The sequence below is a fragment of the Cebus imitator genome, unplaced genomic scaffold (assembly GCF_001604975.1).
Source record: "Cebus imitator isolate Cc_AM_T3 unplaced genomic scaffold, Cebus_imitator-1.0 Scaffold241, whole genome shotgun sequence".
NCBI classification, from domain to species: domain Eukaryota; kingdom Metazoa; phylum Chordata; class Mammalia; order Primates; family Cebidae; genus Cebus; species Cebus imitator.
This window is the reverse complement of record NW_016107556.1, coordinates 1,911,952-1,926,036: the sequence shown is the minus strand read 5'-3', so window position 1 is coordinate 1,926,036 and position 14,085 is coordinate 1,911,952. Positions and strand designations below refer to the sequence as shown.

The 14,085-nt window shown below is 40.0% G+C and overlaps 1 protein-coding gene across 1 annotated transcript in view; it reads left to right on the top strand.

Moving 5' to 3' along the window:
* The window catches only part of FAT3 (FAT atypical cadherin 3), a 670,902-nt gene that overhangs the window by 566,552 nt on the left and 90,265 nt on the right, over positions 1-14,085 (top strand). The window contains exons 11-13 of the mRNA XM_017498438.2: positions 1,521-1,717; positions 2,700-2,853; positions 5,867-6,100. Coding sequence (XP_017353927.1) covers positions 1,521-1,717; positions 2,700-2,853; positions 5,867-6,100 — 585 coding nt within the window. The remainder of the gene's footprint in view (positions 1-1,520; positions 1,718-2,699; positions 2,854-5,866; positions 6,101-14,085) is intronic.

The following is a 14,085-nucleotide window of genomic DNA, read 5'->3' as shown; positions in this document are numbered from 1 at the left end:
TGGGAGGCTGTCCTATGCACTGTAGGATATTTGGCAGCATCCCTGGCCTCTACCCACTTCGTGCCAGTAGCACATACCACCACCATCACTTCCCTCCCACCAATGTGACAAGCAAAAATGTGTCCAGACATTGACAAATATCCCCACAGAGGGGAAGGGCACAGTCATCCCCAGTTAAGAACCACTGCCCCAGAGGAAAATGCAGCTCTCACCTTTTCCACACTGTCTGGCTGATTGGGTTTCGTTGTATTCCACTGTGACTTGCCCCCACGCCCAGTACTGAGGCCCTCAGACTGAGCAGCCCCTTGCCTTATAAGCAAGAATGTAATCTGGCACTCAAAGTCCCACTTTTTCCCACTCAGCCTCTTCAGTGGGGCCCCGATATTTGCCCTCTGCTTTTTAAAGTTTCATTGTAAGTAGGGGATATGGCTCCATGTTTTTCTTTGAAATAGCAGTCGGCATGGAGTATACATTCCTTATTTATTTTCAGTCTTTCCCTCCAGAATGTGAGTTCTGCCAAGACAGCGGATACTTTTGCTGGTTTAGTCCACCGATATGGCCCTGCTGCCTAGAACAGTGTCTGGCCCAGAGTAGATGATAAGTACTTGAATGCACAAAGAAATGCAATGGTAATCATCAAACCTGACTCCTGACTTCTTGCCAGTGTTCTTGCTCAGTCTTTCTCAGTGTCTGAAATGACATTTTTTTCGCCTCTTAGGGATTATGTCAAGGTTGCTTATCTTCTTCCTTCTTCCTCCTATCTTGTTCCCCAAGCCGCTTTTGCCCCCGTGTAGCTTAATGATGTGGAAAAGTCATATTGCTGGGACCACTGTCAGTGCTTCAGGATCTTAGAAAGCTGTTCCACTTCATCTGTCTTTTTTTTCTTCCACTTTCCCCAGCTTCACTTTGATACAGTTGGTCTAATTGCAGTGCTTATCTTTGAACGGCTTTTTAAATGACCCCTTGTTAGGGCTATTTAACACTAATGGGCCTTCCTCTGTCATGAGAACTTTTCTCCCCCAAACTCCAGTTCTTATGAGAAGAGCACAGCTGTATGATAAAGACTTCATTAAAAGATTCCTTAATAGAGTTAACTGCCTTTCCTTGACTGCGTAATCAACGGCTAATGAAATTGTCTTGGTAACAAGAGCTAGAGTGTGTTACATCCTCTCCTGAGACGAAGTGGAAAGACAATTGTGTCAGCCTGAGAAGACGATTGATTGTTCACAGTTTGAATTTGATTGTTCTTAAGGAGAGCTAAACAAGAGATCATCTCCAGCTTCTCTAAGTGGATTTCATTATCTTGGAAAGTTGCTGTTTTGCTTTTCACACAAGCCAAGCATAGAAATACCATGCTTTGTGGCTCAAGAATCAAAGGGAGTATCAATATGTTTTTAGTATCATAAATGATACAGCTTGAGGAGTACCTGGATGACGCCCCATGCACCTTTCAAGGTAGGTGTAGATTAAGAGATTTCATTGCACATCTTCAAAAGCTCTTTTTTTTTTTTAAACTGCAGGAGGAAATCCTCGAGGAAGGTTTGCCCTGGGCCTGGTGCAAAGTGAGTGGAAGGTCTATGTGAAGAGGCCTCTAGATAGAGAAGAACAAGACATTTACTTTCTCAATATCACTGCCACTGATGGGCTGTTTGTCACACAGGCCATGGTGGAAGTGACTGTCAGTGATGTGAATGACAATAGCCCAGTGTGTGATCAGGTGAGATGCGGGGATAGGGCTCTGTTTTTACTCTGCTTCTCCCAAATTAAAACCCATTTCACTTTTCTTCTTAAGGCCAGGCAAACTTCTGCTCTTATCTGCCATTGAATATAAGAGGATAGGAGGTGAAGTTTAGGAAGAAATATTGAAACCATGAAAAAAGTATAGGTATCAAGATCAGATACCTAATTTTGTACCCTGCCACCCCCCATCCAAAAAAAGTATCTTAAATAATTTTTTAAGCAAATCATAAAGGACTTTAGGACTTATTCTGTTTGAATCACTGATAACATAAAAGAGAAATGGGCCACTCTCCAGGATGTTAGCTTGTTTATATAAGCTTACACATTTGGTTAGTGGAAATGTTGGTGCTGCAGGCTGGTCGGCAGGCTCCTTATGAAGTAGCCTTTCTACTACTATACAAAACATAATGCCAATGCAAGGTACAAGTAATAGATTTTATTTTCTCTCATACTGAAATTAAATCACTATTATTCTTCTCCATCATGTGGACCAAGAGTCAATATTAATGTCCTATAGGTTAAAAAAGTATTGCAAATAGATTTAATCTCTCATACTAATGCCAAATGCTGGTAGTGGCTCTTTAAAGAGTTGAAGAGAATTCCTAGGACTCACTGGGGCTCAACAAAAAAACAGACAAACATGGTCAATATGCGTTGTGTGTCACGGTTCCACAAGACTGGGCGTGTTCTTCTGTTTTCTTTGCTGGGGTTCTCTTAGCACTTAGAATGGTACCTAACACATAGTCAATGCTCAATAAATGTGTTAAATGAATGAGCATGGGAGCAGCAGATCAGCAGATATGCTGTGTTTCATAATATATTGTAATGTTTCTGTAGTGAAAGAAAAAATAGGCTAAATTATATAAATGAATTTATAAATAAATCCTATATAATGCTAAATATGGTAATTGTCCCTACAAATACTAATAATTTTATTACCTTCCTTTACCTTTATCAAGGTTGCATATACAGCATTACTTCCTGAAGATATTCCATCAAATAAAATCATCCTGAAAGTCAGTGCAATGGATGCTGATATTGGATCCAATGGAGATATACGATACACACTCTATGGATCTGGAAACAGTGAATTTTTTCTAGATCCAGAAAGTGGTAAGCTGAAATTTATTCTCTGGGTAAATGTCATTGTTAATCAATGAGAGAAGTTAAAACTCATGTGGCCTCATCACTAGCAAATAGTTGTGTACTTCCTCTTGCAGGGATGGAGAGAAAATTTCTCTTCCATCCTTTCTGAAGGTTTGCTGAAATGAACTGACAATAGACATCTAACAGGAGAAAAGGCATACAGATGTACTTATATGCACATGGATACCTCACCCCCCAAAATAAGAGACTCAAAGAAGGACCACATGGGTAAGGCTGTTGCTAGGTGAGAGGGAAGTTGGGGGACTGTGGGCAATTTTAGAGGGGTGGCCAATGATTTTTAGAGGAAATGGATGGACCTGGAAGTCACCCATTATTCTGTAAATAATCCTCTTATGAAACTCAATGGAACTGGCAAATTTGGGGAAGGTAAGGGACTGAGCTGACTGTGAACAAATGTTGTCTAGTTATGCAGATACAGTCTCCTAGCTAATCTCTCAGAGCTGCCCTCAGAAGAACAGATAAAAAGTTTCTCTGGACATGGTGATGACTTTTAGTCTCTTTTCTCTTCTCTGGTGGCCAATGTTTCCTGGTTATTTGATGAGATTTCTATGGAGGGGGGATCTTAAGGCAAATGCATTTCTTTTGGAAAGAAGTTTTCTTAGTCAGATGAAGAAATTTCAAAGAGAGTCCCACCTGCACTCGGGAGAGATGAGGGGAACAAGAGAAGGTTTGAAAGTTCTTGGTTCTAAGGCAGCTTTAAGGCCTTCCAATTTTTTTTTTTTAATTCAAAGTGCTCAGCAGGCCAAAGCACCATACCTTGGGGTATCATTCTCTGCATCCCAAGAACATGATGCTCAATATCTTCGACTCTAAGAAATTGTAGGAGCATGTCCAAATATGGGTGCTCTGGACCGTGGAAACTTTTTATTTTCTTTCTAAAACTCCTCTAGACTTTACCTACATTTATTAGCATCAAGTAAGCAGACATCTTTGTTTGCTTCTCTTGTTTCTCATAGCTGTAAGTTTTAAGGTATATGCTTATAACAAGTAAAAATGAAGTTATATCACAAATGCAGGTTGCCATGAAAATCAGACAGTAATGCATAGGAAGGAGAGTTTTTCTCATTTTGAAATGTCTTTAGTGTCCCTTTCTGATTCTTATTAACACAGTTGTCTAGTTTTTATTAAACTTTCTTGCCTAGTTTCTCCAATTGCGTGAACCCTCAGGTTCTCTTACTCTGTATTCAGGCAAAGTTGACAAGGTACAAGGTTATATAAGCTAAAGGCACATGCCGGCATTAAAGACCAAAGCTAATTTAAAAGCCTTTTATATGGAGGCAAATTATTTTAGTGTTGTGGATTGGATGACCCATCCAATGACAGTTTTTTAATTTAAGTGTCAAGATTGGCTAGCTTGCATATTTCCAGTGTGGTGTTAGTCCTAGTGAACAATAACTATTTAGTCTCCAGAAAGGTAGTGGCTCCTCCCTGCCCCACTCCCATGTCAGTTGCACCCTACAGAAAAGCACTGACTTAGCAGTATGGGAATATACTACTCAGGTATATGGGCCTGGTGATTATTTATTCAATAGGTAACATATTATTGAGTAGCCAGTAGACATAAAAGCACTTTATGGGATATTTGTGGTAGACTCCAAGATAAACAAAATAAATCATGCCCAAGGGATATTGTAATCTAGTAGGGAAGAAAGGCACGTAAACCAATAATAATAATAATGAAAGGTACAATGAAATGAGTGTTCAGGAGAAATGTAAGCAGAGCTATATCTGGGCACAGAGGAAGATATAACTAATATTCTGATAAGAGGAAAAAGTAAACTGCTTAAAGGAATAACTAGCATTTGAACTGAGCCAGGATTCTCAGTGGCTTAAACAGGACCCTACAAGTTATAGGAACAGCATGAGCAGAGAGCATAGTGATCCAGGTAATGTCACATACAAAAGTGGACGGAAAACTACTTTAGGCCAGCACATTGTGGAGTGTCTTGAATGTCCCAATGAAAAGCCACTGGATGCTTTTTGAGTAGGAGAGGGAAATGATCCAACCTGTGTCTGAGAACTGGCTAGCCATAGCTGGGAAGCTAAAGGAGGAACTGCCTTAATAAATGTAGGTAGCTTCATCCAAATACCTACTAATTTTATTTAAGAGTGATAATATTTCATAAGTCCACCAAATAACATACTTCCCACCAAATAACATTTATTCAGGTTTGTCACTGTGTTCGTTGTCATTATCTTCCGAAAATTAAACAACAAAGAAATCTGCACAAAAGCTGGTATTCAGCACCAATACAGCTGTTCCAGCTGTTAAAATACAGACATAATAGTACTCCGTGCAGGATGCTAAGGACCTGCTTTTCCCTGCTCCTCAAGTTTTCTACCACTTGACTCCTCCCCGGGCAACCTCAGGCCATTCCACAATCCTGCAAGTTAAGGGTTAACCCTTGCACAGTAGGGGTCCTTCAACACCCTGCTCCCCACTAAAGCCAGCTTCTGTTTTCATTACCTGTTTTCCTATAAATGATGAAGTAAAAAGTTGACTATCTGGAGGCAAAGAGACTGCTCTTCTGGGTCTAAGGGTTGTTGACAATATGGACCATCAGAGAATTAGAGATACCAGTCCATTCTCTGTGTGTTTTCTGGGCATATAGCAAAAATCCAGAGACTGATCTCCAGAGTAGATGTTAAGTGGTTTAAAAAGATTTGGGGCTTCTCCATGTAGCTGAAATAAAGAGGCTTCTATACTAGAGGTTTCAAAAAAGGATTAATTAATTCAAAGGTCATATAGCTGTTTTGTTTTTGCATCTAGAATCCCATACATTTTCCCCTGATACCTAAAATTGTTGAATTTGCTACATTTTTAAAGTATGGGATACTTGAGCCAAATGCCATTAGTCCTTCCTATGTTGAGAATTCTTTATATAATTGGTCCTCTGCTCTCCAAAGAAATACAGTTTTTAAAAAGTCAGACCAATCGTCCTGCCATTTATTTTCACAGGCGAGTTAAAAACCTTGGCTCTGTTGGACCGGGAGAGGGTCCCTGTGTACAGCCTGATCGCCAAAGCCACTGACGGGGGTGGCAGATTCTGCCAGTCCAACATCCATCTAATCCTGGAGGATGTGAATGATAACCCCCCTGTGTTTTCTTCTGACCACTACAATGCCTGCATCTATGAGAACACAGCCACCAAGGCTCTGTTAACCAGAGTTCAAGCCGTGGACCCCGACGTTGGTAAGTGGGTTGCAGGCATCGCCCTGTCACACATTGAACATTTTGTCTTCAGGTGCTGTCATTGCTTTAGTTTTATGAGAACCTTCATCAGCCCCCTTGGTTCTTTACCATGAGAACATGTACATTAAACCCTATTTCATCTATTCAGCTGATACACGTCATATGCATGAGAAAGCTCTGCAGGTTGGCCCTCATCTTTCTCAAGTTTGAAGAAGAGATGCTAAGAAGTCCTTTAGCTTTTAGCAAAGGAGTTTGGGTTCGTTTGTTTGGCTTTTGTTTTGGTGTTTTTAGGTTTTGACCTTTTGAATAAAAATGATAGATTTCCTCCTTGTCTTTTCCTCCTAAACATAGTCAAAAGGCTATGTTGTAAAGCAGGGGGAATTCATTTCCATTTCTATGAAGAACTGGGTCACATGCTTCAGCCGAAATATGACGATCTCGATTTAATATAGTGCCCCATAGTGCAAAGACTAATTACTAAATGTGCTGCCAGTCCAATGCGGATTTTTTAAACTGCCATTTTCCAAAGCATTTTTGTCACATATAAACTGACATTGCTCAGCAGAATAGGGGTGGGGGAGATAAGGAATTAGAATTGAAAGTTGCTAATAAAGTTTATGTTCAAATCCACTTTGCATAATGAGATGGTGAGTTAGAAAAGACTGGAGTTAATTGCTAGGTAGACCTTCTGAGAATGCATAAGTTATTGAGGTGACTGCATGATGGAATATAAATACAAAAGGGCATATAGACAGCCTCTCGGTTGTGCACTTTAAGAGACGTAAATCAGAGTACTAGGGAATGATGGGGTGTGTCTGCTATGCTAAACAGGCCTTTATATAATTTAGTGTCATATTGCTTAATTCTGAATTGAAAGAAAAATTATTGGACTAACAGAAAAGTAAATACATGATGATTAGTTGAAAACAGACGTAGAGCCCAGGGTCTTTGCATACTTTCCCTTAGAGAAATTAGTGGCTACAATTTGAATTATTGCTCTTACCCTATTAGCATAATTTTCAAGGCTAACCAACCTTTTAAAAGTCTACATATTAAAGAGCTTTGTGAAAAATGGCAAACAAAAAAGATCTCTTATTGATATGTATTTATGTAATACCTACAAATAGTCTCTTTTTTAAAGGAGGATTAGAAAACATTCTCTGGACTCTTATTAGCAGATGACTTTGGGGAAAGAGAATAGAATTAATGGAAATGAATCTCTTAATCATTGTAAATTTGATTTTGCAAATATGTAATTAGGCCATAGATGAAATTTTGAAAGCTGAAAGGTTAGAATTTTTCTTCTCACTCCCTTCATGAAGGAATTGAGGCTATTAGAGACTGGACATGGACGTCTGATTGGTGCACAAGGTGTTGTTTGGGACAGTGCGGGAGTGGAGTAGGGTGTTACTGACTCACAGATGGTGTGTTTGGAGCTGTTTTGCAAGTTATGAAGAACATGCTATGTCCTCCTTTCCCTTCTTTTGAGTCAGATGGCCAGGGTGGGGGTTGAGGAGGAAGGAATGTCTAGATTGTGGGCATTTAACAGGGCAGGGGTGATAAAGACTTTAAGGAACCAAAACCGGAATGAGAATCTTAGCACCCCTTCGTCTGCTCATTTTCTGATAATGAATAAAAGGTTTATATTCAAAGCTTCAAATAGAGACAGAGATTATAGGGTTACTGCTGGCGTCTATGTATGAAGTATAGTCACAGGCCATTGTGTCAGCCACAGGAAAACTGTGGCATAGGGTATCAATTCTAGTTCCTGTTGTCAGTTTTTGTAGATCTCTTTTAGCTCTAAAAAGTAAAAGAACTAAAATAGCTGGGGAAAACCAAATGAATGTTTCTAACAACACAAACTGAGCACCTACTATGCCTTAAGCAGTGTGCTGAGGAAGTGGTTGTCAAGATCTTGGTCAGAGTAGACGAGATTCCAGTCACAGCAGTGTGAGTCTGATCTGCAATCAAATGAATGCTGACATTCTTCAGAATCTCTGGGTACCAACGGTTGGCGATTTAAGACATTTTCTTTAGTGGCCTGATCAGAGCACTTACTACCTCAAGAATGACCATTTCTCTCTGTTTTCTAAGAGATGACAAACCAGTGTGAGCTGCACACTGAGATTACCAGGTTGTTGAGGGTGGATTTATCTTGGAGCCAAACTGAACCTCTGTGTGGAAGCTGAGTTTGCACATGAATGGCCATTGCACACAAATCTAGCTTTCTAGCTTGGCCAATATAGTGTTCAAAAGGGAGACCGAGGTAAGTGGATCACGAGGTCAGGAGTTCAATACCAGCCCGGTCCATATGGTGAAACTCCATCTCTACTAAAAATACAAATATTAGCCAGGTGTGGTGGCACGTACCTGTAGTCCCAGCTGCTCAGGAGGCTAAGGCAGAAGAATCACTTGAACCTGGGAGGCAGAGGTTGCAGTGGGCCAAGATCATGACAGAGTGAGAGACTGTTTAAAAAAAGAAAAGTAAAGTTAGAATTATAATAGCTGTCAATATTAAAAGTCAGAATTTTATTAGAAATTTAGATTTCCAGCATTTTGTATAAAACAACAGCACTCAGAAGACTGGCAATTCCAGGCGCACAGGTCTCACATGGCAGGAGCTAAAAAGCAGCTGCATCCTTGACACTGGCCACAGCACTAACCTTGCCTCCTGCTAGCCACTTCACTTACTTGTTGATAGGGTTTGGCTGTGACCCCTACCCAGATTGCATCTTGAATTGTGGGTCCCATAATCCTCATGTGTCATGGGAGGGACCTGGTGGGAGGTGATTTATCATGGGGGCAGTTCCCTCATGCTGTTCTCATGATAGTGAGTGAATTCTCCTGAGATCTGGTGCTTTTATAAGGGGCTTTTCCCCCTTTTGTTGGCATTTGCCCTTTCTGCCATTATATGAAAATGGATGTTTGCTTCCCTGTGCCCTTCCACTATGATTGTAAGTTTCCTGAGTCTCCCAAGGCATGTAGAACTGTGAGTCAATTAAACCTTTTCCCTTTATAAATTACCCAGTCTCAGTTACACCTTTATTAGTAGCATGAGAACAGACTAATACACTTGTGTTATCTCCTTACCTCGTTTGCAGATCCTTCTCTCATCTGACAAGGAAGTGTCTGATTTTTAAGCTTTTTATTTTGAAATAATTACAGGTTCACAAAAAGTTTCAAAATAATATAGAGGAAAGTCAATTGCCCCTTCACCCAGCCCTTCCCCCAGGGGTAACACCTTGCCTAACTGTAGTATACATCAGCGCTAGGAAACTGACCTTGATATAATCCAGAGTTCATTCAAATTTTGGTGTGGGGGGGGAGGATGTATATTTCTATGCAATTTTATCACTTGTGCAGCTTAATGTAAACTCCACATTCACCCATCACATGCCTCCCTCTTGCTGACCCTTTGGAGCCACACCCACCCACTCCCTGCACCTCCTTCCCAGTCCCTAACCCCTGACAACCACTGATTTCCATATCTATAATTTTCTTATTTCAAAAATGATATTTAAATGAAATTATATAGTTTGCAACCTTTTGAGATTGGTGTTATTTTTTCACTCAGCATAATCCTCTTGAGATTCATCTAAGTTATCTAATTGTTTTTTGATCATACTGAAGATCATTGGCTTCATTTGTGTAAATGACAGGCATATTTGATTCATGAAACTTCTTTGGTTAAGCACATTGCTTTACCGGAAGTTGTGAATTATTCCACCAGTGCTCTGATCTGAAATTTGTGTCCCTCTAAAATTCATATGTTGGAACCCAATTCCCAATGTGTCCATATTAAGAGGTGCATCCTTTGGGAAGTGATTGGGTCTTGAGGGTTCTTCAGTGCCCTTATGAAAGAAGTTTGAGGGAGAATGTTTGTCCCATCTGTCATGCAAGAACACATAGTGTCTGGTGGAGGCCCATTTCACGTAGAACGTGCCCCTACCAACATGAAATCTGCTGGTGTCTTGATCTTGGACTTCCCATCCTCCAGAACTCTGAGCAGTAAATTTCTGTTGTTTGTAAATTACTGAGTCTCAGTCATTTTTAATAGTCCAAACAGACTAAGGCAGCCAGCGATTGACTACAAAATACACTATTCATTATGAATTGGAGAGAAAAGACAAGGATATAATCTGAAATCTGACTCTAAGACTTGCTAAACCTTCATATCCTGATTTAATAAATTTAAAACATATTATTGCTTTTAGTCAAACAGCTCTTTCTATGAATCACTTATAATGAACTAACATTAATGTTAGAGTGATTGCCTGGGTCAAGAATAAAATAAAAACAGAGGAAGACAAGATAATTTTACACCCATTTTTTGAGTTCTAAGAAATACTATGGCAACTCTCTAGATTTTAACATTAAGTTCTTATTTTTTCTGTCAAATGGAAATATCTTTGCTCCCATAAACTGGTAACATGACTTTATGACCCAACATTTATAAAAATGTAATCCTTTCAGTAAAGATTAAGGAGACCTTTTGTTGCATTATCTCTTCAAGGTTATTATCTTAATATTTAGTCCACCTCTCAAGCATAGGATTTGTTCCCACATTCCTAATTTTGAAGGTTTTTTAAACCAGCAAAGAGAACATGCAATGATGAGAATCAAAGCTAAAAATAACTATGACCATTTTAGGCAAAGAAACCTGAAAATAAAATAAAATGTAAATTTGTACTGGAAAGTATGCTGTAGCCCATGATTTATTAAAAGGTCAATTTCTAGGTATTTGAGATATGAGAGGTCATGTTTTTCCTCTTATGGATCAAGGACATAAAGCAAGGACATGTTCTAATGAGCAACTTACTTATTCATTTCCTGTATAATGTCTCCTAACAAGGTATGAAATTTTTCTCAAGGATTTCACAGACACTTGGAGGCTCAGAACATGCCTTGCAGTTATTTTCCATTTAACAAATATTTAGTGAACAGATAGGTAATAGGCACTGGGGTAGGAATGGCAAGTTCTCAAAGATGAGGAATGTGCAGTTACAGGCCTCAGGTAATATGCAGAACATAAAGGGTGAACAGTAGTAAAATGAGTAGTTGTTAAAGGGAACACACATACCATTAATAACTAATGGACACAGGCATGGGAACGTTACACAGTGGGGCCTGTTGGAACATGAGAGGCAAGGGGAAGAAGAGCATTTAGACAAATACCTAATACATGTGGGGCTTAAAACCTAGATGATGGGTTGATAGGTGTAGCAAACCAGCATAGCACATGTGTACCTGTTTAACAAACCCATATATTCTGCACATGTATCCCAGAACTTAAAGTCAAATAAAATTTTTTTAAAAGCACATTTCCCAGAATGAAATTTTAGAAAGCCATCCTCAACTTCTTCCATTTTGTGCTGGCATTCACTATAATGGTATAAGCTTGCTATCCATGTTGGGAATTTGTGTAGTGAGTGAGTATATCATAAGGGAGATAGCATCTTGACCCCTGCAGTTTGCTGTCTTGGGGGAAATACTGGAATGAACTGGGTTTTTCAAAGCATAGTACTTGTCAGAGCAAGTACAGGTCTGGCCCTGGGTCGTGGGTACCATTTGTGCTGACAGCATAGCTGCCTATGAAGGAGAAATGTATTTATTTGAGAGGAACGTGCACAAAAGTGGCCACTAACAATTGTTAGATGGAGATCTTTCTGACCAAACCACTTTCAGTTAATCTATCCCGTGGTTTTCTTGCCTCTTCTGACTCACCTCAGCCTTTTCTGTCTGCCACTTTTTGAGAGCCATGAACTGAGACTTGGCAAGAAAAACTTGGAGGTGACAGAAGTCCACTGGAAATGTGGACGAAATGCTGAAACTCTAGTGGAAAAGCATCTCACATGCCCTGGGTTCCCAGTTTCCTGCACCTTCTTGGGACAGAATCTGAGGAAGTATTGCTCAAACCAATCTGTAAGAATCCACAATGCTTATTATACCTGGAGTCCTAGACATTCCACTTTAAATTTGATAGCCAAAGCAAAGTTCCAATTCCCTGTGATGGTGTTTGATGTCCAATCTTCTGTCATCTCTATCCTGATCTCCTGAATGATAACAAGTATACATTCAGCATTTACTCTCTGAAACTCCAGTCTATAAGGGTCTTGACTAAATGTACTACCTTTGCACTGGGCCCCAAATGCAAAAGAAAAATGGCCTATGTCACAGAAGAGGTGAATCCTGAAGCATCCCTTTTCATGGCCATTAGTATATGAGTGTGTGGGACCGAGAAAAGGGTCAATCTGTGACATCTGGAAGAAAGAGGCTCTGTCCATGTCTACCACGGTGGAGGCATGCAAACATCGTGCCATTGCTCCCTTTTAGGATTTTCTAAGTAGACAACTTCCTCTCAGCTTCATCTGTCAACTCAGACAGCACCCCTGGGATTCTCCAGATGCTGGAGATCAGGCCACAGCGATATCCCCAAATGTACCCAACAAACACATCTAGTAACTGGATTGATCTCACAAGGGCATGGGGAAAGCCCTGATGATTAGTGACCTGGGACCAGTCTTTGGCTTCGCTGAGCCTTTAGTTTCTTCTCTATAATGTGAGAATGACAGTAATGTTCCCTTTGCTAACCCCAAAGCATCAGTGTGAGGCTGGCCCAAGAGTGAATGAAAAGCACTTTGAACTTGTAAGGCCACATTTTTCCTCGTTGGAGTTCAATCTCCCTGTTCTGAGCTCCCATGTATGTCCTGATTATCCTGGCAGAGAGCTGCATGCATGTTTCTTCTGTACTAGTCTCAAACCCTCCTAGGCAAGCTTGGTATTTAATAAGAACTTTAAATGATAATCATAATATGGCTAATAAGGTCTGCTTTCAGAGCTTCTGCTCTACTTCAGGCACTGTGCCAAGTGCTTTAGATACATTATTCCCATTTCTCATAATAGCCCTGCAAGTTAGCATAGTTTTTCGTTCTATTTAATATGTGAATAAACTCAGAGGCGGTAAGTAACTTGCCCTGAGCCATAGCTAGTTAGTAGTAGGGCTGCAGAATCATGATAGGGGCCACAGGAGGGTTTCTTGACAGACACTCAATTAATAGTGATGCTATAGTCAAGGGTAGGACAGTGGTACTCAAAAAGTGGTCCCTGGACCGACAGACTCAGTATCAAGTGGGAGCTTATGAAAAATCCAAACTCTGAATGAGACTCTAGATCAATGTTTCTGCAACTTCAGTGAGCATGAGAGCCACCTCGAGGGCATATTTAAATAGATTGCTGGGTCCCTCCCCCAGAGTTTCTGACTGAGTAGGTTTGGGAAGGGACCTCCTGTTAATTTGCATTTCAGACTAGTTTCCAGGTGATGTTGATGCTGCTGTTCCCAGACCCACGCTTTGAATATCACTTGCTTAGGGATTCTTAAAATGTTTATGTCACAAATGCCTTAACAGTTTGGTAACACCCCTCAGAATAATGGTTTACATCTTGCAAAATAGAATACAAAAAGTTACAAATGAAATATACTTGTCTAAGCATTTTTTAAGTTGATACATAGTCATATGAATTTCTTTTTATATAGTAACAAAATCTAGTGCAGTAGGTCTCATAACTCCCATATTTCAAGGTAGTGTTGAGCAGAGGTAAGTAAAATAGCCATAAAATAATAAGAAAATATCTGATTTATATTGGTTACAAAACTACAGGTGCTGCTCACACCACAGTAACTTGTTGCCTACATTTATTATAGAATATGACACTAAAGCCAGTTAGAGGTTAAGGAAAAGATGCCAATATTCCTCCCTTATGGTAGCAGCCTCTAAGATAATCCCAGTGATTACCCACCTCCTGATATGCACACTCCTTCCTTTGAGAGTGGGCTGGACTTACTGACTCACTTCTAATGACAGGATATGGCAGAAGTGATTATATCACTTCAGAGATTAGGTTATAAGAAGACTGTGGCATCCATCTTGGCCATGCTGCTTATTAGTCTGCTCAGACTGCCATAACAAAGTACCTTAGACTAGGTG